The sequence below is a fragment of the Denticeps clupeoides genome, chromosome 10 (genome assembly GCF_900700375.1).
Source record: "Denticeps clupeoides chromosome 10, fDenClu1.1, whole genome shotgun sequence".
Classification (NCBI taxonomy): domain Eukaryota; kingdom Metazoa; phylum Chordata; class Actinopteri; order Clupeiformes; family Denticipitidae; genus Denticeps; species Denticeps clupeoides.
In genome coordinates, this window is record NC_041716.1 from 3682264 (window position 1) to 3708167 (window position 25904).

General features: G+C 42.3%; 1 protein-coding gene across 2 annotated transcripts in view; it reads left to right on the forward strand.

Moving 5' to 3' along the window:
• cacna1fb (calcium channel, voltage-dependent, L type, alpha 1F subunit) overlaps positions 1–25904 on the forward strand; it is a 35429-nt gene that overhangs the window by 3946 nt on the left and 5579 nt on the right. For both annotated transcript variants that reach the window (XM_028994003.1, XM_028994004.1), the window contains exons 3-36: positions 4313–4452; positions 7866–8008; positions 10280–10432; positions 11983–12179; positions 12409–12512; positions 12626–12777; positions 12867–12941; positions 13177–13258; positions 13416–13442; positions 13690–13850; positions 15799–16024; positions 16455–16662; positions 16753–16873; positions 17638–17713; positions 18047–18086; positions 18641–18695; positions 18792–18897; positions 19020–19149; positions 19534–19593; positions 20319–20425; positions 21581–21668; positions 21856–21963; positions 22053–22105; positions 22230–22376; positions 22810–23011; positions 23103–23261; positions 23512–23622; positions 23719–23802; positions 23890–24018; positions 24106–24171; positions 24367–24458; positions 24832–24991; positions 25214–25341; positions 25712–25808. In XM_028994003.1, the coding sequence (XP_028849836.1) occupies positions 4313–4452; positions 7866–8008; positions 10280–10432; positions 11983–12179; positions 12409–12512; positions 12626–12777; positions 12867–12941; positions 13177–13258; positions 13416–13442; positions 13690–13850; positions 15799–16024; positions 16455–16662; positions 16753–16873; positions 17638–17713; positions 18047–18086; positions 18641–18695; positions 18792–18897; positions 19020–19149; positions 19534–19593; positions 20319–20425; positions 21581–21668; positions 21856–21963; positions 22053–22105; positions 22230–22376; positions 22810–23011; positions 23103–23261; positions 23512–23622; positions 23719–23802; positions 23890–24018; positions 24106–24171; positions 24367–24458; positions 24832–24991; positions 25214–25341; positions 25712–25808 (3987 nt within the window). The remainder of the gene's footprint in view (positions 1–4312; positions 4453–7865; positions 8009–10279; positions 10433–11982; positions 12180–12408; positions 12513–12625; positions 12778–12866; positions 12942–13176; positions 13259–13415; positions 13443–13689; positions 13851–15798; positions 16025–16454; positions 16663–16752; positions 16874–17637; positions 17714–18046; positions 18087–18640; positions 18696–18791; positions 18898–19019; positions 19150–19533; positions 19594–20318; positions 20426–21580; positions 21669–21855; positions 21964–22052; positions 22106–22229; positions 22377–22809; positions 23012–23102; positions 23262–23511; positions 23623–23718; positions 23803–23889; positions 24019–24105; positions 24172–24366; positions 24459–24831; positions 24992–25213; positions 25342–25711; positions 25809–25904) is intronic.

The following is a 25904-nucleotide window of genomic DNA, read 5'->3' on the forward strand; positions in this document are numbered from 1 at the left end:
GTGTACGTACCCCTCCAAAAACCACCCCAGGTTGCTTAAAACAGAGCAATCATGCAAATAAGTGATTCTGAATTATTAGGATCGTTGATTCTTTGTTTCAGTAATCAAATGGTTTTTGTTTGAGCGATCGTTTTCACAATTCTGCTTTGGATGGACGTTTATCCCAAAAAAGACCAACTGATTAAGTCTATTAACAAGATTCAGCCTGCGAAACCGAAAGATGAACATCAGCTGCCGCCATCTGTGAATGCCCTCTTATTTGCCTATAGGCTGACGCGAGTCAACAAAGCAGAAGTCGGCCGATGCTGATGTACGGTTAATATATCTGAGCATCGCAGCCAGAAATAACCAGAAACGTGCGCTGCCATCAGTGCCGCCACGCCGGGCCCGATCTCCTCCCGAGATCTGGTCAGCAGGTTAAACGGCCGTGCGGAGCACGCTGATCGCCACGGTCGCTGCGGGCAGAGGGGGGGGGGTGGCACGGTGTGGGACGGATCGAACAAGAGGTGTTAAAAATAGAGAAAGGGAGAGGCAACGGAGAGCGATTGCACGGCTTGGCCTGTTTGACCGTTTTAAATGCTCTGGGTCCGGTTAAGCAGCTTTTCCATCCCTCCCCCTTCCCTGTCTTTCTCTCTATCCGTCCGACTCACATCTCTCTTTTCCCTGCCCCTCTGTACGTGGAGCATTTGCCTGCGATGGAGGCGTCTATCAGTCCGTCTCGTCTCGTCTCCCCTCATCACAGACTGCATTGTAGGTTATTATGATGTTGGGGTGCATACGTTCCTGATTCACACACTGATATGAGATCATTTCCATTTTAGTTATTTATTTAAAATTTGATCGAACAGAAGAATTTAATATAGCAATGCACACTAGACTCTAAATTTAGAGTTGACTCTTAATTGTTGTGAGTGAATGGTGTGTGTGTGTGTGTGTGTGTGTCTGGTACCCCACCCTGGGTAAGTCCACACACCATGCCTCATCCCGGGATGGGCTCCAGCCCACCACTCTCTGGGTTTGGTGGTTATGAATAGTGAATGTAATTGGACGTGATTGTGATACTAGGTGACAGGGTCATAAAACAGAAGGTCCTGAGATATGTTCCCAGCATGCCGTAGCTGATGCCTACCAAAAGTGGTCCGAGGAGGCACAACTGTCGAGCCAGTGATGGGGTTAATGGACCCATGATGCATGTAAGGGAGACGCTAGCCCATCTGGCCTGATCCCAACCTCAGAACCCTCACCTTGAGCAGTGAGAGTGAACAAGCTGACGTCTGTCCACCAAGTACCCGCCGTGAGAACATCGCAACTGGATCATGGACCATGAATATTCAGGGTGGTAGTGGCCTAGTGGGTAACACACTTGCCTATGAACCAGAAGACCCAGGTTCAAATGCCACTTACTACCATTGTGTCCTTGAGCAAGACACTTAACCCTAAATTGCTCCAAGGGGACTGTCCCTGTCACTACTGACTGTAAGTCGCTCTGGATAAGGGCGTCTGATAAATGCTCTAAATGTAAATGTAAATATTCTATTTTAGATCATGTGGATGACCAGATTGTTCATTAGGGGTATGATGGTACCTTGTTTTATTTTTTTTTTTGTGCCAGTTTTTGGTACATGTTACATGTATAAAAAGAACATTGCACATGTTATTTTGGTGTGTTTATCTGAAGTGTCATGGAAGCTCTGTTCTCTTTGGGGTCATTTTGCTGCGGTTTGTAACAGATGTGAAATACACCTTTAAAACAAGGTGTTATGTGGGGCGGAGCTATCAGCCTGCTTTCGTGTAATTTACTGTAGTTCAGTTATACGCCACACTGGGACTGGGCGGCTTGTCATGATTTATGTTTTACTTCCACTCTTGAACAGAACAGTAAGGAAAGTGTGACCTCTATATCGTTCCACGTCTGAACATAAAGAGTCATTCAACCGGTCAGGTTGAAGGTTGAAATACCGGAAGTGAATAAAACCCCCAAATCCGCATCTGTGCCCATCAACCAGAAGACCCAGGTTCATAACTCCACCTACAACCATCCCTGAGCCAGGCAATTACCACCGAGTGTCTCCAGGGGGACTGTCCCTGCAACTACTGATTGTAAGGCTAAGGGCATCTGATAAATGCCTTGAATGTCAAATGTTTTTCATTTTGAGACTGATCAGCGCTTTTTTGTAAAATGTTTTTCATTTTGAGACTGATCAGTGCACATTTAATGCAAATAACTATTTTACAATATTACACATTCTTCCATTTGTAAAATTAAAGTGCTTTACATTTGACCTCAACATAGAAAAACGTATCAAATAAACGTTGGGAAGTACCTTTGACCTGGAGTACAAAAAAAAAGTGCCCACTTGCATAATGAACTGGAGCCGTAATGTTGGCTCCCAATAATGTTTTTGACTCTAAGTGGTTGTCACAAATTTACATGTGTTGCATATGTTCTCACAAAAGTAAGTTGTTCTTCCGATTCATAAAAAAAAAAATTTTGTGTATCGTTCAGCCCTAAACTTGTGTCGGACTCTTGTTTTTCTGGACATCGGTGTTCCAGCGAGCATCCTCGGCATAGTTGACTGCGTGTTAAGGTTGCGTCGGTGTGTGCGAAAGTCCCGCCTCAACCGGAAACACGTGTAGTGGGCTGCAGCGGCCAAACGCGAATTTTTAAACACAACAAGCACAGAGGCGAAGGGCCCTTTAAGGGTGGTAGTAGTGTTACGAGCCGGCATAGGGGCTCCGGCCCAGAACAAAAGAAAGGACAAAAACATAAACCTACTAAGACGAAACAGAGAATTTTAAGTATTTTATTAACAAATAAACATATAAATAAAGAAGAAATACATACGAAACGAATTACGGGCTCAATTTGTAATCACCAGGCACCTGCAAACACAACACAAACACAGAACAGAAACGCCCCCAAAATACCAGGACGTAACAGTAGCCTAGTGGGTAACACACTCGCCTATGAACCAGAAGACCCAGGTTCAAACCCCACTTACTACCATCGTGTCCCTGAGCAAGACACTTAACCCTGAGTGTCTCCAGGGGGGGGAGTGTCCCTGTAACTACTGATTGTAAGTCGCTCTGGATAAGGGCATCTGGTAAATGCTGCTGTGAATGACAGGCGCTGCCTAGTGGCGCATGTGTGGCGTGAAAGTGGACAGGTGGGGCGTGGTTACTAGTAAACGGGCCAGGGTGACCTAGTGTGCCGGGGTTTCACCGCAGATTCCATTGTATTTGTTGGACCTCTGTAGACCTCTGCTTCTTGGAGATCCTTCATTAGTTTACAGTAATTCCAGCACATTTCTACGTTTATTGTCACTTTCACTTCTTAATCATTAATATTTTTGTGTTTTACAGTTTTCCAATTCTTTTACATTACTGTTGGGAAAAATACATTTGCATGTTACACTGATCTGCTGTGGGTGGATATTCTGGGTTTTTCTCCAGCCACATGCTTTGTGTGCCTCCACCCCCATCACCACAATTCTGTCTTCGTGAAATGCAGATGGTCTCTTCAGGCCAGTGGTCACATTGTGCTGTTTACCTCAGTGTGTGTGTGTGTGTGTGTGTGTTTGACTTTCTTGTGTGCCAATCTGGCCAGACAGGGCTATGGACTGAGGGATGATGACAGATTGGTAATCCTTTGAAATGCTCACAAATTCCCCTTACCCATTTTAGAATCAGAGTTGGCTCAAGACTGCAGCATCTACAGTAAACGGTGTGTCGTGCACAGCGATGGAGCGTGTTTACATGCCTGGGTGTGTAAATTAGAGCTGTTAGTTACGCAATGATGGATTTTCAGTGTTCGTGTCGGTCCGTACCTTACAGTAAGATCCTCTAGTATCTTGTTATTAATGGACGTAAGGGAGAATTCATAAGGCAATAATCTTTCGATTCACCATGTTATAAGGAATGATAACTTGTTTGGAATGCCCACCTTACACATCACAATGGTCTGAAAAAGTTTCCACCATGAGTGTATTCCTGATATACCAATTAATCAATACAGATTATTAGTAGTAATCTTAATAACCAATTTAATAATGTTAATAATGATGGTATTTTTCAAAATTGCACAAATGGCAGTAACTGTTTAAACTGACATGGATATATGAATTTAATATTGTTGCATAAGTGATATGCATTGTTAATCATACTGAAATAATTATGAAACACATCACACATTTTTAGAATGTGGAATTTTACACAAAACGTATTGAAATTTGGAAAATATAGAGGCTGGTTACACAAGCCGCTACATTGTGTGCCTGATGTATAGTAAAAATCTTCCTGTTTATATTCACAGGAACAAGTGGAATATGTTTTTCTTATTATTTTCACCATCGAGACCTTCCTGAAGATTCTGGCATACGGACTTGTCATGCACCCCAGCTCCTACATCCGCAATGGCTGGAACCTGCTGGATTTTGTCATCGTCATTGTGGGGTGCGTTCTCTCGCCTTTCCTTTCCTTTCCTTATCTGATAATTGAGTAATCCCCGGTCCTCATTCCTGTCAAACTGGATTCGCTCCGTCATCCCTCCATCGCAGCTCATCCCTCCTCATCATGCTCTCCTCCCATCCTCAATCTCTCCCCCTTGCACGCTTTCTCCTGGATTATCTGGACTGATCTCTCTCTCTCTCTCTCTGCATGCTCTGTCCCTGTTTGTCCCTTAATCTGACCTAGAGAGACTTGGCTCCCTTCTCACAATTTTACGCACAAGGCTCTCTCTGGCTTATACCGCAGCTCTGTGGAGGCTGATAAGTGTGGAATCTGTGCAGTGTATGTATTAGCAAGAGGCTTTATAATCCAACACAGTGTGCGGACGGTACAAAGCGACTTCATTAATACCCCACTCCAGCTGTGGGTCGCCCTGACACACTGCAGGCTTTGATTGGATGTGTTTGACCCTGTTGTAGGTATCTTCACTTCAGACCAGAAACTGAATAATCAGTTATTATTACGGTTGTCAAGGTCAATGCATTAATAATCCCAATTAGATAATGAATATCTAACATGTTAAAATAAATGACCCTAATTGTATAACAATATTTGTATTAGGGATTTCTGAGATAAACATGCATCACATTATGTCACCGATGCCACCCCAGCTGCAGGCCCACAGGAGGCGCACATGCACACCCCACGCAACAAATCCGGAAAGAGACGGGACCCAGGTCAAACCAAGACATTAAAACACGGTGGCCGTCTTGGACGCTGTGAACTCATTGTAGCCTTGTCTCTTTGTTGAAAGCATTTATTTCATGACTGTCTTTATGACTGTAGGGGTGGTAGTAGCCTAGTGGGTAACACACTCGCCTATGAACCAGAAAACCTAGGTTCAAATCCCACGTACTACCCTTGTGTCCCTGAGCAGTCCCAGGGGTAATGTCCCTGTCACTAATGATTGTAGTAAATGTCTTCTGGTACAGACCGTTTTTGACCCGACAATTCTCCAGCCTGCCATTTTCTCCTATGCCTGCTCCACGGTAAACGAAGTGCCCAGCGCTGCTTCTTTACGCACCTCTCCTGCGTCCAACAGAGCTCACAAACTGTTTCCTTCTCTTGGATGCCCCTGCCCCGCTCTCCTACAGCTGCTACATACCCAGAGCCCTCCAAAAGCCAGCGCTGTCCTGCTATTCTCTCCACGAACTCTGCTCTCACCGCATCCGTACCTGTGCCTCTGAACCTGAAACCTGATTCATTATTATTGCCTGAATTAAATTAAAGAAGGGACAGATAAGAGACAAAGATAAACACACACAAAAAAAAGATACATCATGTGTATATGATTTTACACGCATATAGATTATGCATATATACATATGTAAACACACCCACACACTTATGTGCTTACACAGAAGGGCAATAAAATATACAATGCATCCTGTAGAAAACTACAAAGAGCCCTTGGCTGGCTCACAGGTTGTGGTGAATGGAATGGTGTATGCGGTTAGACCCAAGTCCCAGACAAGATTGCCGAATACAATGAAAAAGAAATACAGTTTAACTTGCCAATAAACTTAAAATACATTTACATGAGTTGCAGACAAATTACAGTGATTCACATGAAGGTACATAGACTTTAAGGTCACAAACGCACTCGTAAAAAATACAACTGGTATATCACAGGCAAGGTTCCAGGGAAGACGAATGCCAGCATAGCTTTCTTACTCTGCAGGTGTTCGATTCCAGAAATCATACAGCTATAGTTGTTTTTGGCTGCCTGTTTAATTTTAGTTTTAGTCTAGTCTTTGTGTCAAGCTGTCATTTTGGTTATTATTAGTCTAAGTCACGTCCATACTCACTTTAGTTTTGTTTAGTCTACGTTTTTGTTTATGTCAAGCAACATCTGAGCGTTTTAGTATTACTTTAGTCAGAATGATCCATGACTAAACATTTTAGTCTAAAATGTCATCAGTTTTCGTTGACTAAAACTAGACTAAAACTGTCATGGATAATTCAATTTAGTACAAACACCTAGAAGAACAGACAAAAGCAGCTTTTTCTTTTAGTCAAACCCATTTCATAATTAAAACAAGGCTATTATATTATTCAAAAATTTGGAGCTTTAGGCAAGATTTTTGGTGACGCCCCCTTGCATTGCAGTAAATTCCACTGCTAATTTAGATATACTCACAAAAACTGAGTATTTAAATACTTTTATTTAAATAAACCAATTGTAAATTTAAAAGGATTAAAAGAAATACAAAAAAACACAACAAAAAATTACCACCATTTAGCAGGTAAAGGATAATTAACGGGGGGGGGCTCTCAAGTTTTTAAGACAGGTAAGAGTGACATTTCACTAAACCCCACCACCACCAATGTGGGGTGCTTCATTAATAATTCTATTATTGTTGTTATTTTTTATATCAATCAAATTATTTAGCCTATTGGGAGAGAGAGATTATAATAATGTGAGAATATGTCAGAACTGCAGAGGAAGGATAAGCATATAATGTTTTATCCAAGATAGAAACAGTTCTCCGAATCCGAATTCTTCCAAGACTCTCCACCAATGTGACCATTCTAGCTGATCAAATGTGGAATTGCGATGACAGATGTGCAGAGACTGTACCATTTTTTTTTGTGGGGGGGGGGGGGCAAAATTTAAATAAACTAGGGCTGTGCATTATAAAAAACTACTTTCCCATATTGAACGTTTTTTTCTTAATATTGCCAGACTGAAACCTAAACCTAACATTTTCAGCCATTTTGTAAAAAGTGGTTCCCAAACGTTTTCTGCAGGCCCCCCTTTACTAGATAGGAAAAATGGAACATTATTGCACTTCCCCAATCCACCGTTTCCGTCAGATTTTGTAAGTAAAAAATTTAAGCTCAAAAATTTGCTCAAATTCAAAATGTGTGAGATTCACAGAACCTCTGGGACCCTTGGGATATCTGGCAACCACGTGTCTTCATAATGTAATGTAAAGTAATATAAAGACACACACAAAATATTCTAATTTCTGCCATTTTATCTATCATGAAAAAATACCCAAAACTGATCACCGAGATTGAGCTGAATTTGTTTTCCAACTGGACTCATTGCATAGCATGAAATTTTATTTCCCTTTTATTTACTGTCTGTTGTAGAACGCCTGTTCATTTCCCCCGTCACTACCAATTTCACCCTCTTTCCCATAATATGCATTATAACAAGACTTAGCTTTAAAAAGTAATCATGATTAATCACAATGGCATTAGTTAAAAAAATTTTTATTGATTGTCAGCCCTAATAATTAATCATGGATTTTTAAAGGAATGTTCTAAAAAGGGTATATATGTGATGATCATTGGGACCATTTGTTTGGAGGTGCACCTCGTCAGGACCTGCTCTGTTTATGCCCCCGCAGGTTGTTCAGTGTGGTTCTGGAGACAGCGACCCATAAGCCTGGAGAGGCTCACCATATGCCAGGCAAACCAGGAGGCCTGGACGTGAAAGCGCTGCGGGCCTTCAGGGTCCTCCGGCCCCTGCGGCTGGTCTCAGGAGTGCCAAGTGAGTGCCCGCGGCCTGCTGTCTGGACATGTGTTTGTGTGCTTCTGGGCAAACATGCATGTGTTTGTGTAATTTTGTAATCGTTCATTGCTTTATCCCATTTAAGCTGAAAAAACCTTTAAAGCGAGGGTCTGAAAAGGTATGTTTGCTGCTAGCTAAATTAGTGGCATGTAGCTAATTAATCTATGTTAATAATCAGCATCTATAGAGAGCTATAGAAATTTTGTGGGTAGTTTTGAAATATCCTATTTGACTTCACACAATTGTTTGTCGCTATTCATTTACTAGAGTATACATTTACAGCAATTACCAGACGCCCTTATCCAGAGTGACTTACAATCAGTAGTTACAGGGACAGTCCCCCCTGGAGCAACTTAGGGTTAAGTGTCTTGCTCAGGGACACGATGGTAGTAAGTGGGATTTGAACCTGGGTCTTCTGGTTCATCGGCGAGTGTGTTACCCACTAGGCTACTACCACCTTGGTAGTACCTTCATATTTATATTACAATTATTACTTTCATACACTGTGTATTCATATGCTATACGTTGTTCAGTTGCATAGTCTGTGTACCAAAAGCACAATTTAGTCCACTGTCAGGATCTGGTCCAGAAGGGGCTACTCTGGATATGGGATTTGGACTGTTTGTCTAGTGTTATTATGTTTCCTGGTTGTTTTCACCTCTATGAAGCTGCCCTGTCGTGTGCTTCATCTAATGAACCCCTGTCTTGTGATGTATGCATATAACTAATGTGCCTAATGTGGGGCAGTGGTGGACTAGCGGGTAAGGAAGCGGAGCCGTTATCAGAAGGTTGAGGGTTTGAATCCCGAACCGCCAAGGTGCCACTGAGCAAAGCACCGTCCCCACACACTGCTCCCTGGGCGCCTGTCATGGCTGCCCACTGCTCACTCAGGGTGATGGTTAAAAGCAGAGGACACATTTCGTTGTGTCACCGTGTGCTGTGCTGCAGTGTTTCACAATCACTTCACTTTCTCTTAACGTTGTTTTGTATAATTTTATTTATTTTTCTGGTCTCCATTGTCCATTAACTGTTATTTGTTTATCCCCAATGTCCTGTGATTATTGGTCTTATATTTGCACTGTTATCTCTAGCACTGCCCTTCAGTGATTTGTATAACTTGAAACGCCACCAGAGAAACCAGGAGAATGTGGAGGTGTAAGAAGGGTGGAGGCATGGGTTTGTTTGTTTGTTTGTTTGATGTTTTATTATTTGCATTTATCAGAGCGACTTACAATCTGTTGTTTCAGGGACAGCTCCCCCAAAGCAACTCAGGGTTAAGTGTCTTGCTTAGGAACACAGGGATTAGGGATTTGAACCTGGTCTTCTGGATCATGTTCCATCCCTCCAACGGTGGCCACATTCTAATAATATTGGGAAATAATAATAATAAGGGAAAGCCAGGTTTATACCACAATTCAGGAAATGGTAACAAGATGCACTCAAAATTATATGAAAGTGAAAATGATTGTCATTGTGAAACACTGCAGCACAGCACACAGTGACACAACAAAATGTGTCCTCTGCTTTTAACCATCACCCTGAGTGAGCAGTGGGCAGCCACGACAGGCACCCGGGGAGCAGGGTGTGGGGACAGTGCTTTGCTCAGTGGCACCTCAGTGGCACCCTGGCGACACCGAGATTTGAAACGGCAACCTTCTGTTTACGGATCCGCTTCCTTACCCGCTAGGCAACCACCACCCCATATCAGACTTGGTCTCAAATCCATCACTTGTTGAATGTAATGCGCATAAAGTAGAGTGGTGTCGGCAGTAATAGAACAGTGAAATGGGTGCTTGGGTGAAGTTTGATTTGTTCAAATATTACAGGATGACCTTAACTGGGGTCATCGGCCCGAGGTGGTGTGCATGTGGTATGTATCTTTAAGTATGACAGCTTGTGTCCTCATGGACCATTGGTTGACTTTGGGGGGGGGGGGGGGGGGGGGGTTTGACGTGACTCAGTTTGAGTCATAAATAAGGCCTTAGGAAATATTTTGTGCCTGACACATCACTGGGCCCTGGGGGTTGCATCTTGTTACACTAAATAAAAATGTTGGTGTGGCTGTCCCAGAATGAAGGGGGAGGGATAATATAATTTTCCCCGTACAGTATCTGTTTTGTACTGTATGTGTTGCCATGCCAATTTCCCCAAGTGCCCACTTTTATATGGGATGAAGAAAAATGGGGAAGCCATGCTCAAAAAATCTATGGGACAGGAGAATTTCTAACATTTCCCAATGTTTATTTCCAGGTTTGCAGATTGTGCTGAACTCCATCATGAAGGCCATGGTCCCCCTCCTGCACATCTCGCTGCTGGTCTTGTTTGTCATAATCATCTATGCCATCATTGGCCTGGAGCTCTTCATCGGCAGGATGCACAAGACCTGCTTCTTTATCACATCAGGTGTCTGTCCACATTTTCCTGTTGTTGTGGAGAATTAAGACTGCAAATTTAGTCTAAGTCAGAAACTTGAAGAAGTAAAAAGTGCTGCAAACTTCTTTAATTGAGATTAAGCAGTCAGGCACACACTGCTCGACCCAGCATAGACCTTATATCCCTTCTTAAAGATCCCCTGACATAATTTTATCCTTTAATATAGGTCTTCTCATCTGGCTCAGCCTGAACATATGCAGACAAACCATTTTTAATTATGCTGCTGTGTATTTAAAGGTCCCCCCAAAAAAATGTTTAGCTTTTATATATGTCTTAGCGTCCCCTAATACTGTATCTGAAGTCTCTTTCCGAAATTCAGCCTTGGTGCAGAATTACATCCACTTTGATCCAGTCCCACAGTGACATTTGCCCTGGGTGTGCCATTTCATTGTCTGTAGCTTTAAATGCTAATGAGAAGTAGAGAGACGGGACGACTTCGGAAATTACATCATCAACACCATTCACCAAACACAATGTTTGATGCAGACTGGAAGTCTGTGTTTTTCCAGAAATCGTGTCCGTGGAAATACATTTGTTCTCATTTTTAAATCCAATCACCAAGCAACTGCAATGCTTTGCATGTTTGGAAGCCATGACGGTCGGTGGAGACACAAATATTTTTAAGGTGTGACTGATGACCAAAAAGTAAATTGCAACGTCAAATTTGTCTAGTCTTTGAGTCAAGCTGTCATAGTCTTTATTAGTCTTAGTCACATCCAGACTCATTTTAGTCTAGTCAAACGTCAGTCAACTAAAAGTCCTATTTTAGTCAAACTTATCCACAAATATTTTGGCCTAGTTTTAGTCAACTAGAACTGATGGTATTTCAGTATAATTTTAGTCAAAGAAATTTGTATTTTAGTCTCTTTTTTTAGTAATGTAATTCTATGTAGCCCAGTCAATATAATACAAAAACAAAAGCTACATTTTCTTTTCCACTTCATTGTAAAGAAAGTGAGTCCAAAAATTGTAATTTTTCTCCCAGCCATCTGCTCACCTATCAGAAGTATCCTGAAATCTAATTAATGCTGTGATTGTGTATTGCTGAATGGACGTCATCTACCAGATGGGAGATACAGGAACCAGAAACCGCGATATAATAACACAATTAAACAAGAGGAAATAACGTCTCGTTTTGTCAATAAAAAATTAAGAGACATTTTAATATCATTTTTATCACGTAAATCATATTTAGTCTTGTTTTTATTAATCAACAATATTACATTATATATTTCCAGCATTGACGTCTCGTCTACATCACGTCACAAAGTTTTGTTGACGAAGATTTTTTGTCATAAGTTTTATTTGAAGAACAAACAAGTGCTCAGCGAATATATACATTCCGCTCTTTCTAACTTAGAGGTCAGATAATACTATAATACTCATCAAAATCGACACATACAGACACATTACCAAATACTCCATGGCACCATGAAGGTACACAAGAAGTCAACAAGTCCAGTGAATAAGAGAATAATTTATGCTCTTTTGTTCCCCCTTCCTTCCCTGACTGTCTCTAGAAATGTATGCGGATGACGACCCCCTGCCGTGCGCGTTTGCAGGTCATGGCCGCCAGTGCCTCGTGAATGGGTCGGAATGCAGGGGCAGGTGGGAGGGCCCCAACGGAGGAATCACAAACTTTGACAACTTCTTCTTCGCCATGTTAACCGTGTTCCAGTGCATCACCATGGAGGGCTGGACTGATGTGTTATACTGGGTAAACTGTGCTGAAGGCTCCTACGTGGTGATCGTCGTGAATCTAGTCACATTTATTGATCATCTTCCTTCATGATTACAGTGTTGCTCTCTCAATGGGCCATATTGTAATTATTTCACAGGCTTGATGTAACATTAGCCACATCTGATGTAGTACTGTGGCCTTTAGTTTGCAATGAGGGGGGGTAATGAAATGAAAGATCTGTACATGCATTGGTCTTTCTGAGCAGATGAACGATGCCATAGGATTCGAGTTGCCGTGGGTGTACTTTGTGAGCCTCGTCATCTTCGGATCGTTCTTTGTGCTCAACCTCGTGTTGGGTGTGTTGAGCGGGTAAGTAGCGTACCGTTTCACTTGAGAACATGAGGCGTGCGCGAGCGTGTGTGGATGCGTGAGCACATGCGCTTGACTGGCTGGCTAACGGCGCGTGATGGGCGCCTGTGCAGAGAATTCTCCAAAGAGCGAGAGAAGGCCAAGGCTCGTGGAGACTTCCAGAAGCTGCGCGAGAAGCAGCAGATGGAGGAGGACCTGTGCGGCTACATGGACTGGATCACGCAGGCCGAGGACATCGACGAGGAGGATGAGGACGGCAACAGACGTGAGCACAAGCTCCACCCATTATCACGTTTTCCGTGATGTGAACTTCGTTGGGGACCCTGACCGCCTCTGTGCTTCCCCTCCTTGCAGGCCCGACCCTGCGTGACCTCTCCGACAAGAAGAGGGGCAAGTTTGGCTGGTTCAGCCACTCCAACGAAACGCATGGTAGCATGCCAATGACTCCACCCCCTCCCCCCTTTATAAAAAAACAGTCATGGTGCCAAATATAGCCTCCTCCCTGCGGTCGTCATGGTTTTTGTCTAATTTGTAACATCACATCTGGGCCTCTCTCTCAGTCTGACTGATGATGGCCTGACCCTGTTTCAAACCGATTGCTTCTCGCAAAACTGTGCCAGCGCACGTCTCAAATGTTCCCTCCCTTCCTTCCTCTCGTCCTCAGCGAGCCTTCCTGCCAGCGAAACAGCGTCGGAAAACACAGAGAACATAGAAGACGAGCACACAGACTGCTGTGCTGCCTGCTGGTAATGCACTGCCCCATGTTGCACTCCCCCATGCTCCTGTCCCGCACCGCCGGTTTCTGTTGCTTCAATGTGTCGCGTTGTCTGGCTGATCTTGCCGCCGCTGTCTGCTTTGTCTTCCCTCTTTCTTTTCGCCTCTGCTGCCGCTGCCACCCGCCAGTGCACGTGTGATGAAAATCAAACTCTGGTGAGTTTCGCCCGTGGTTCCCCACAGGGAGGCTTGCGCTGCCTGCGCCGAAACGTGTAATGTGATGAAATGCGTCTGTGACCGTGTCCTGAGGTTCACATTAATTAATGCACAAAGTTTATAGCATCCTACCCGCTCTGCTCTTACTTGCTGTGTGTGGTCAGGTCACAGGTCTATGACTGCTTGTGTGTGTGTGTGTGTGTGTGTGTGTGTGTGTGTGTGTGTTTGTGTGTGTGTGTGTGTTCAGTCGGGTTCTCCGGCGCTGGAACCGTGCCTGTCGGAGGAACTGTCGGACTGCTGTGAAGTCTGTAACTTTTTACTGGTTGGTTCTGCTCCTGGTCTTCCTGAACACAACGCTGAGCGCATCGGAGCATTACAACCAGCCTGACTGGCTCACACAAGTCCAGGGTGAGTCCTAGAATGTCCTAGGGTGGTAGTAGCCTAGTGGGTAACACACTCGCCTATGAACCAGAAGACCCGGGTTCGAATCCCACTTACTACCATTGTGTCCCTGAGCAAGACACTTAACCCTAAATTGCTCCAGGGAGACTGTCCCTGTAATACTGATTGTAAGTCGCTCTGGATAAGGGTGTCTGATAAATGCTGTAAATGTAGAATGATCTAGAATATAATCATCCAAATAATGAAAAACATTCTAATTCCAACCCTTCAACCTAAACAGTTAATTTAGGTTTAATCACCACTACCTTTCACAATGTAATAAATACTCTTAGCTTAACTCTCCCACGAGTTAAACTTATCATAGCAGACAACGGCTGCATTCACTACCACCATTTCTGGTCAAAATTTGACCTCCAGTACTGCACGGAGTGGGGCTGCGGCAGTCACTTTGCCAGACTGAAACCGAAGACGCCAGAGATAATAAACAGGTTATTAACGTATGAATCCAGGATTTTTACTGCCTTCCATGGCTCCATTTTCCAGCTGTATGCCAAACTTTCTATTCAGGGACTCTATCTAGATAGAAACATAATTGCACTCCCCCGACCCACCGTTTCGTTTGATTTTGAATTTCAAACACTGTTTCAATACCAAAAAATCTATGATTCTGAATATTTTGCCTCTACAATTTTCCAATGAAAATGTAAGCAAATTCACACGTTCACTTGCTCTCCCTCTCATTCCCTTGTGTGAGCGCATGATGCAATATTTTCTTAGATATTTTATGCAATTTGCGGGCATCAGGGAGCCACTATCAATATGTGTGAGGTTCCCAGAAATTTAAAGTAACATAAAGGTTCTCGGAAAGGTTCCCAAGTCTCGCAGAAGTAACATAAAAACACACAAATTTGGCCATTTTATTATTAAAATGATTTTCTATCATGAAAATGACTATTTTCATGTTCTCCTGCATTTTTCACAGAAAAACAGGAATTCAAAATGCATTGCACATTTTTTTAAAAGATTTGAAAATCAGGCTATTTAGGCCACAACAATTCCCATTAAAACTGGAGAAATAAGGTTGATTATAACTTATATCTCACGAAAGCCCAGTACCTCAAGTGATTCGAAAATAATATCTACAATCAATGAAATAATGATTCACAAAACACTGAAAGTATCTTTATTAATTCAGTCAAATCTGAAGTTGAAGGTTCATTTTTTAGTAAATAAAAAAAATCTACATATTCTGCTTGAATTACTAGTATGTTATAAACATTCTTTACATTTCTACTTTTACCATACAGGGGTGCCACTTCTGTAAACCATCTGCCCCTGACTCTAGAACGGAGATCTGTAATGATGCTTAGGGCAAATCACGGCCCCTACACATGTACGCTTCTGGATGCAGTTCTCATTTTCTCATATCACTAAAAGCTGCTTCACCACACGTGATTCAATTTAGCAATGAATCTCATAAATGCAAGAACTGTGGCAAAATATGGTTATAAATTCATCTGCATCCAAAATTGAGAACTCATGGCACAAGCAATTTTTAGATCATTACAGCCGTGCATTTAAGATCACTATAATCAGTTTTTCCTGTCTGCTGAGAGAATGTAGACAGGCCAATGGCCAATCTTCTCTGTTGATCACTTTTTTGTGGTGCATCTGCAGACATAGGTGATTATCCTGCATGTTTTCCATATTAAATAAGATGGATTTTCATAACTGATGAATTGAAGTGGCAAACTCTATGTTCTCCAGAAGCTGGACCGAGGAGCATTGCTCTAAATATATGCCAATTACACCAGTCAAGTGTCAGCTGGTTCTGCGTAATTGGTTCTGGTCCGGCCGTTTCAGTGCAACTGGCAGCCTGAGCTGAACTCTCTGCTTGTCTATTTCCTCCCTCACTCGATTTCCTCCGTCTGTCTGCCTCCCTCATTACCCTCAGACATCGCCAACAAGGTTCTCCTGTCCCTTTTCACCGTGGAGATGCTGCTGAAGATGTACAGCCTGGGTCTGCAGGCCTACTTCGTGGCGTTCTTCAACCGCTTCGACTGCTTTGTGGTGTGCGGCGGCATCGTGGAGACCATCCTGGTGGAGATGGAGATCATGCCTCCGCTGGGCATCTCCGTTCTGCGCTGTGTCCGCCTGCTCAGAATCTTCAAAGTAACCCGGTACATCTGAACACTTAGTCGCAATATTTTTCTTCTTTCTTATTTTGATGAATTGCAATGTTTATTGTCAATTATTGTGAATACTCCACTGTATCTTTTTACGATATATTGTGACCTATAGAACCAAGATTACTGGGAAAATTCAATTTGCACAACACTAATGCTGGGACCACTTAATCTTGTAATTAAATCTAATTTACCCACTGGAACTGTTCAATGTAAATTTTTCTGGAAAAAAGTTTGTGTGTCTGTTTTTTGTGATTTTATTGACATAATTTAAGTACATTTTAAATTGGTTAAGCTCAACATTTATTTTTTTTGCGCAGTTAAACTCCATCATGCAAAGTCATTATACCACAAAGGTAAAGCCTAGTTGCATAATTAGACCCATCATTAATTAGCCCCCATTCTGCCGTCCATATGTCTCCAGGCACTGGACCGCCCTGTCCAACCTGGTGGCCTCGCTGCTCAACTCCATGAAGTCTATTGCTTCGCTGCTTCTCCTGCTCTTCCTATTCCTCATCATCTTTGCCCTGCTGGGCATGCAGCTGTTCGGCGGGAAGTTCAACTTCGACGAGGCACAGACCAAGCGGAGCACCTTTGATGCCTTCCCGCAGGCCCTGCTCACGTGCTTTCAGGTGGTGCAGCGGGCTTTTTTTTTTTTTAAACCTAATGAATTGAACTTCTTGCGCTTGTTTTTCACAGTTCCTTGCATTCTCTCTGCACAGATTCTAACCGGTGAGGACTGGAACGTAGTGATGTACGATGGCATCATGGCCTATGGAGGACCTGTCTTTCCCGGGATGATTGTCTGTTTATATTTTGTGATCCTCTTCATCTGCGGTAACTGTATCCTTCACTTTTTTTATGTTCTTTGAACGTTGGTCCTCAACCCTCTCCAGACTTCAGCTTTACTGTCATTTCAGCTACATGCATGATAGACAGTACATAGTGAAACGAAACAACATTTCTCTGAAATCTGGTGCTACATGTAACATTGGAACAATTAAACAAAGTTACACACTGAAATAAAGAGAATAGAGTAATATCTAACAAAAACATGTAGACAACAATGAGACAGACAGTGCTAAACTACTAAAATGAATAATAAATGTGCCAATAAAGTAAAATATTGCAAATACTGCTGTGCAAAATGGAATAGATAATGTTACAGACAGATAATATTACTCAATATAGTGTGTGTGTCAGAGGTAGTGTGTGTGTCAGTCCAGAATGTTCAGGTGTCTGTTGACCTGTAGGATGAAGCTTTTGCACAGTCTGGCAGTGAGGGCCAGAATACTTCAGTACCTTTTTCCGGATAGTAAGAGGGTGAAGAGTGCATGTGAAGGGTAGTAGAGTCCTTCACAATGCTGGTCGCTTTCCTGATGCAGTGCGTGTTGTATGTCTGTTATGGTGGAAGAGAGACTCTAATGATCTTCTCAGCTGTCCTCACTATCTGCTTTAGGGTCTTGCAGTTCGACACGGTGCAGATCCCAAACCAGAAAGTGATGCAGCTGGTCAGGAAGTCTCTCATTCATTCTTTTAACAGTATAGATGCAATATGTTTTTGGGTCACTAGTAGTAGTTGTGTTGGTCTTAACCCAATATGAAAGACATCCTTCTCAATGTCTTCCTGGCTATCGCAGTGGACAACTTAGCTGGAGGGGACGGGGATGATAAAAAGGCGGAGTAAGTGGTCTATTATGCAGTAATGAATCAGATATTGTTTAACACCAGCCATGATTGAAGTACGTCATATTCCTGGTTTCCTCTCTCTGGATGACCAGGCGACTGTCTGGAGAGAGTCTGCAGGGTGTTTCTTCTGCATTTCTGTTTTCCTTCATGCAGATACTCAGTAGCACATATGCAAGTACAGACCAAAACACCCAACAGTTTATTGGAATTCTGTGTGTTGTTGTGTGGTGCCATAATGTCTTTTTAGCTTCTTCTCATTCAGAAGAGAGTAAAAGTTGAATCCACAAATGAATCCAAAATTTGTGTTCATTTCTCACTTCCACACAGGAAGAAGGAGGGTGAAGGAGATGTGAGTGAAGAAGTGAAGGTAATTCCATCTGTTTAATATTAAGATAATTAAAAAAAAATTATACATTTAAAAAATGTACTGTGGAAAAAAAAAGTCTACACACCCCTATTTAAAAGGTAGGTTTTTGGAATACAAAATAAGATAGCACTCTCAAAACTTTTCCCATCTTTAAAGATCCCCTGACATGAAAATTTATACAAGTGTTACATAAGTTTATACAAGACTTAATACAAGTTCCCCTAGCCGGTCTATGGTCCTGCAGTGGCTATAAATGTTGATAGGAGTAAAGCGTGTGTGTATAAACTTATGTAACATGCACATATGTTCAAATTTCAAAGGAATAACAAAGGCACAAATGGAGTTTTAAAATGACCCATAAAAACATATCTATCAAAGCCTACAAATGCCTAGATGTTGAATGTTGCCAGAATGAATGAAAGCTTGTGAAAATGTGTGGAAAAATGTGTGAATTTAATAAACGAAAAACAAAGGTTTAGGCCAATTACACATTATACAGCAAGATAAAGATTAATGTACAGGATGTGCAAAAAATGATCATGTCATGTGTTTAGGTGGAGGTGGAGGATGAGTATGAGGACGAGGAGGAGCCAGAAGGGGATGAAATAGGTAAAATTAGACCCAAATCGTAGGGCATACACAGGATGGATTGATGAATTTGTGAGTTTTTCAGCTCATTTTAAACCACCACCTTCCACATTTTAGACGAAGGGGGCACACAGCTGAAGGTTACAGACTTTACTCCACCCAAGGAGAAGGTGGTTCCCATCCCTGAAGGCAGCGCCTTCTTTTGCCTGAGCAACACCAACCCGTGAGTTCAAAACCTGAATTGTTAGATTAATGTGAGATGAAGCCCACTTGCTTAAAGAAATAATAAATTGTCATTGGTGCTGAACTGCACTTTTTTTCGTTCTCTTGCTGTCCATTCTGCAGGATCAGAGTTGCCTGCCACACCCTAATCCACCATCACATCTTCACTAACCTCATCCTGGTCTTCATCATCTTCAGCAGTGTCTCCTTGGCCGCGGAGGACCCCATCAGGGCACACTCCTTCAGAAACAACGTATTACTCATTCCTCTCTATATTCTTTCACAGATGTGGATGAATAACAGTGTGGAAATGATAGGCTTCTTGACTATTTAAGGGCTAGGGAATGGACCGATGTCCTTAATTAAAGTAAGTGTAATAGGACCATGAGTTACAGACCACTCCCCAGGACTCTTTCTAGGCCCCTCTGGGCGGTATTTAGTGTAATCGGCGGTCTAACGCTGGTCGGCCCAGAGCATTAACAGTCCTGATTGCACATTTGTCTTGCTGGATATGCCAGTTAATGGCAGCTGAGGAACTGCTGATGGGAAGCATGCAATCGGACAGCTGGCTGCATGTCTCAGGCAGCGGTGGGTGATTATTAGGGAAGTAAACTCCTCTCTCTCTCTCCCTCGGCAGCTCCTGGGCTACGCTGACTATGCCTTCACGTCAATATTCACCGTGGAGATCCTCCTCAAGGTACCACACTGATTTAAACAAAATGCTGAAGCTTATATCCATCGATCACCTGGTGCAAGGTAGGATGTGGAACTGTGGGGTTGACAGATGTCATGCTAATGCAGCCAATATGTAACTGTGTTCAAAAATACAGCACTTGTAATCAATGTGCATGATCTCTAATTTAAACACTTTGAATGTCAGTTTTCTCTCTGATCTACAAATCACAATCTCCTAAAAAGTTAGCCATGAGCAGTAAACGCTAAAAATACAAATAAAATACAAATTTTACAAATTTATACAAAATGTAAATATTTTCTCCATTATGAACATTTTGTAAATTAGACTTAAAAAAAGGGTGTGACATTATGGAGCCACTTCCTTGCAGTCAAAATGATTTTAAATGCATGTTTTTATTTAACCTTCATTAGATTCTTGGTTAATTCCCCAAGAACATTGAGAAGCAGTTGTCATTTCTGAACACCAAGAAACTTTTTTCCCCAAAGGACAGTGGCAGACACTGCCAGACACTAGGCCTCAGTGGGACTGTTTGCTGTTTTTACTGCTTTGAAGAGCCTAAAATCTAAAAGTTTCTTAATTACAGTGTGTTGTTTACTTTATAACCTCATGCATGGTGTCTCATAGATAGGCCTTCAGTTTTGTTCTTGCAGGCAATAGAAATAGTGTTCATCAGACACCTTGTGCTTTGCATAGCAGTGGAATCAGATTCCCTCTTCTCCTTGTAGATGACCGTTCACGGGGCATTCCTGCACAAGGGGTCCTTCTGCAGGAACATATCAAACCTCCTGGATTTGTTGGTTGTCAGTGTGTCTCTGGTGTCCTTCTTCCTTCAGTGAGTCGTTCAAACTGCCACATACAACATATCTGCATGCTTTCTATTGCATATAATACTGAATGCCATGGATTAGTTACCTGTAACACATCACATATTAATTGTCTGTGACGTGCATTGTCCAAAAAGAAGACTAGAGGTTACAGCAGCCCACAGGGCTGCATGTGTTCATGGGTGTGTCTGAGCGAACAGTGTGTGTGATTCAGGCACTGGTCCTAGCCATGTGAAATGAATCTGAGCCAGGACAAGTTGTGCATGTTTCTTTGCAGCAAAAGTGATGCCAAATCGAGCAGATACCTTTAAAGGACGAATGTGGGAATTGTGGGAATTTCGCAAGAATAGTGCTTACAAATTAGAAAGCAGTCTGTCACTCTTACAGAAATACACAGAATATACAGTGTTGAATAGCAAGATAAAGAAATATTCTGGTTTATAATCAGGGCAATTTTATTTGAACATACACTGCAAAGAATACTGACATACAGCAAGTCAATCAATTAAAATGAATATATATTTAGAAGCGGGAATGATTCCAGCAAGCTGAGAGAGAGAAAGCTGGACTGGCTCTGAGAAAAACAGTCAGGCATATTTAGTGACATCTAAAGGACAAACTTTTGTACTGCAGTCTGTCCGACGTTCTTCCCAATCAAAGGATATGGGTGTAAGTGACATTTTGGCCAACTACAGGAGAGCAAAAGCAAAAGGTGACCTGTCATCTGACTTAGTTGATTAAAATAAAATAAAAAAACACATTTCTTTCAGTTTTTTTTTTTATTATTATTATTTTAAAAAGTCACAAGTATTTTTGGTACCAAATGCTTGTTATTGTTTTGCCATTTAAGTTTTTTGTTTAATAAGTTTAATACCTATAAATTCTTAAGAAAATAAACTAAATTAATCTATTCCAAACGACAGTTGATACATTAATGGTTTGTGAGCTGCTGCCATTGGCAGGATAAATATACACTCATCTGTTCATTTAATCAAGATTTACTTTAATAGCCCTGTGCAGATGCGCATTACATTTCTTCTTCTCCTTTGTCTTTGTAGAGCACACACTCTGATGGATAGTTCTGAAACGCACGTACACGCACGAGCAATATGCTGACATTAAGTGCGTCCTTTTAATTTAAAGCATTCGATTGTCTCTCGCAGCTCAAGCACAATCTCTGTGGTGAAGATTCTTCGCGTTCTGCGAGTGCTGAGGCCTCTCCGAGCCATCAACAGAGCCAAGGGACTTAAGGTCTGTCTGCGTGTGTCTTATTCATGAGCAGATGTCCATGGAATTCTGTAAAATTTCTGTGAATTCTACAGAGTTTAACAGAGGTGGTTTTAACACACATTGCGGTGGGATTCTGTAAAAAAAAAACAAAAAAAAAACATTGAAACACTGCAGTTCCTCCTGACGATGCATCTGTTCCTGTTCACAGCACGTGGTGCAGTGTGTGTTCGTGGCCATCAGGACCATCGGGAACATCATGATCGTCACCACGCTGTTGCAGTTCATGTTCGCCTGCATTGGCGTGCAGCTTTTTAAAGTAAGCTCCTGCAGCCCGCTTCACCTCACGCCCATCTGCACGCGAAACTGCACGAGGCACAACTCTTCTTTTTTTTTTTCCACTCACAGGGAAAATTTTACCGCTGCACAGATGAGGCTAAACATACGCCGGAGCAGTGCAAGTAGGTGCCAGAGGCTTTCTGACATTTTTCATGTCATTTTGAGGCTGGGGTATTTCATCCAAACCTGTTGCAAAGTGTGTGGATGTCCTGAGTATCTCCTACTTGCTGCTTTTATTGAACACAGGGGGACGTTTGTCATCTATAAAGATGGAGACGTGAGTCACCCCATGGTGAGGGAGAGAATCTGGATCAACAGCGACTTCAATTTCGATAACGTGCTCATGGGCATGATGGCTCTGTTCACCGTGTCCACGTTTGAGGGGTGGCCAGCGTGAGTTCTTCCTCACACGCATCATGCACGTGCCGCCATGTCTGTAGACATCTTACACCAAGATCTATAACTATAACCTTCTTTAGACTGATTTCAAATGCATGCTGGGTGAAAGACATAATTTCATCACACTTCCATTAGCCTTTTTTCCAACCCTGGAGTCACAATGCTAAGTTACAACAAGGAACCAATCATGTTTGGTCCACTTTTGGACAATTATCAACTCGACTTGAAAATTTGAATTCAAAGCTGGAAATATGATTTTTTTAGGCCAATTGGGACAATTATGTCATAAAGACATTGGTTTAATTTTTTTTGGTTCATATTTTTCAGACTACACGACCAACATTTGTACACATTTTATGTTTTCAAAGCATTTTGGGACCTTTGCGTGCATTGACCCTAAACCGTGACCACCCTTTATGTCATTCAGGCTTCTTTACAAAGCCATTGATGCCAATTCAGAAAACCATGGGCCAGTCTACAACTACCGTGTGGAGATCTCCATCTTCTTCATCGTCTACATCATCATCATCGCTTTCTTCATGATGAACATCTTTGTGGGTTTTGTCATCATCACCTTCCGTGAGCAGGGAGAACAGGAATATAAGAACTGCGAGCTGGACAAGAACCAGGTTGGGAATGACTTCTCGTCGCCGCTTGATAAATACGTCTGATGTTAATATCATCTCCTATCTTTCGCTCTCCTTTCTTTTCTCTGAACAGAGGCAGTGTGTGGAGTATGCGCTGAAGGCCCAGCCACTCAAGCTCTACATCCCAAAGAACCCGGTGCAGTACAAGTTCTGGGCCATCATCAACTCCACCGCGTTCGAGTATATCATGTTTGTGCTGATCCTGCTGAACACCGTCACTCTGGCAGTGCAGGTAACCCTTGCTGGAAAATCTGCAGTGTAGATCCTACATATTTAATCTGACTGTATTATCAGTTTTATTTAACATGTTTTTAATATAATCACATGCCACAAAAATAACTTTTAATATTATGTTAATAAAGTCTAGAAAATATAGGTAAACCTTATATACCTTAATATAACTCCAGATGAATCCGGATGGATTAAAAAAAAAAAAAACCCAGAATTAGACATATGATCAATACTTGAACCATGATTTTCAGCACTATGAACAGTCTAAGACATTCAGCTACATCATGGACATCCTCAACATGGTCTTCACTGGGCTCTTCACTGTGGAGATGATGCTGAAGCTGATGGCTCTCAGACTCCGGGTAACTCAGACTGCTGGATTTTCTTAATAATTCCAGCTTCGTTGTTGTCTCTTCTGTGGATGATGGTGTGATGCTGGCGTCTCTCTTTGACTGCAGAACTACTTTGTCGATGCCTGGAACTCGTTTGATGCTCTGATTGTGGTTGGCAGTGTGGTGGACATTGTTGTCACCGAGTTCAGTGTGAGTCTTGCTCTTCTTAATTTGGACATCATCTCTTTTTTTTTATTTGTCTCGATCTAATGTACCTTCTGTAATGTTTTACCTCAGAGCTCTGAAGACAGCTCCCGCGTCTCCATCACTTTCTTCCGTTTGTTCCGCGTCATGCGACTAGTCAAACTCCTCAGCAAGGGGGAGGGCATCCGCACCCTGCTCTGGACTTTCATCAAGTCACTTCAGGTCATTTGAACATTGTGCTCTTGGACGGTTTGTTTAAACACAATCAGGTCTCAGAATGAATCACCGCTGCCTCTGTTTGTCCCTCAGGCCCTGCCGTACGTAGCCCTCCTCATCGCCATGATTTTCTTCATTTACGCGGTCATTGGGATGCAGGTATGGTGCCTGCTACCGTGACGGGAAATTAGATGTAAAATTATTTGAGTTCATCCAGTTTTCTGTTCCATTTGACGTATATTACTGTAACTGTACTAAAATACACTTTTTGATGAATATGTGGGGGTAAATGTCTTGTTTTTTAGGCAGGTTTTTTGTTTTGTTTCTGATACCTTGTTTCGATGGATTCTTTAGACCTTTGGGAAAATCGCCATGCAGGACCACACACAGATCAACCGGAACAACAACTTCCAGACTTTTCCACAGGCAGTACTTCTTCTGTTTAGGTGGGAAAAGGAAAGAAATACCAGGATGAAAGGTCTTATGAATGGATTGATTGTTGTATGATGGATGACAGGGCGGTTGGGTGGATGAATGTACGGATGGTTGCCTGTTGGTTGGATAGTTTGGTTGGGTGGATGAGCAGTTGGTTTGCTTGGTTGGATGCTGGGTTGGTTGCAGGTGTATATAGTTTGTTTAGGTGGATGAATGGCTGGTTGCTTGCTTGCTTAGACTGATTAATGTGTGGATGGATCTTTGGTGGATTGTAGATGGTTAGATTCTTTGGTTGGGTACATGAATGGTTGGTTGGTTGGTTGGTTGGGTGATTAGTGATTGGGGTGAGGAGGTTTAACAGCGCATGTGTTTTTGTTCCTGCAGATGTGCCACAGGAGAGGCCTGGCAGGAGATCATGCTGTCCAGTCTTCCAGGGAAGCGTTGTGACCCGGAATCAGACTATGAGCCCGGAGAGGAATTCACCTGTGGCAGCAACTTCGCCATCATTTATTTCATCAGCTTCTTCATGCTCTGTGCCTTCCTGGTGAGAACCAAGATTCTTTATTACACTGCTACTGTTTTTTTTTTTTTACAAGATAAATTTTGCACCATTAATGTTAAGCTCTTAGTGCCAAGACAGCTCATTTTCCTGATGAATGAATCTGGGAGCCGATCCCTTTATATACACAGGAAAGGCAAATGAGACTGTAGCGTTCTGGTTTTATGTACTTCATCAATTTCACAGTTTGCACTTTCTTTCTTCCAGATTATCAATCTGTTTGTGGCTGTCATCATGGACAATTTTGATTACCTGACCCGTGATTGGTCCATCCTTGGCCCACATCATCTCGATGAGTTTAAGAGAATCTGGTCAGAGTATGATCCTGAGGCCAAGTATGTTTCTGCTTTTCTCAGGTTCTCTTCAATTCACCTTGTAAGACATATAGAAAAAGGATTTCCTTATCCATCAATTGTTGTGTTCATGGGACTTTTCTGAGTGCTAGGTTTTAAGCAATGGATCAAAAAATAATACAAATGAAAACCTTTTTCTTTGCTTATCCATCAAACAGCTGTAGAAACATATTCAGTTCGTATATTTATGCTAACCAAAACCAAAATAGACCTAACTTCTGCCTCGTTTTGTGTAGAGAAGAGATCAATGTATCAGTGACATTCTGACCATGTGACCGTGTGGTGCATTTATTTATTTATTTATTTATTTATTTATTTATTTATTTATTTATTTGCCCTCTCTGTTTTTCAGGGGCCGCATTAAGCATTTGGACGTGGTGGCTCTGCTACGCAGGATACAGCCTCCGCTCGGCTTCGGCAAGCTTTGTCCTCACCGCGTGGCGTGTAAGGTACAGTCCTGTCAAATATGGCCCAGCGCCTTCGACGCATTCCACATGCTTCATGTGTTCCTGCGCCCCGGGACCTCACCTGTCAAACTAAAAGTG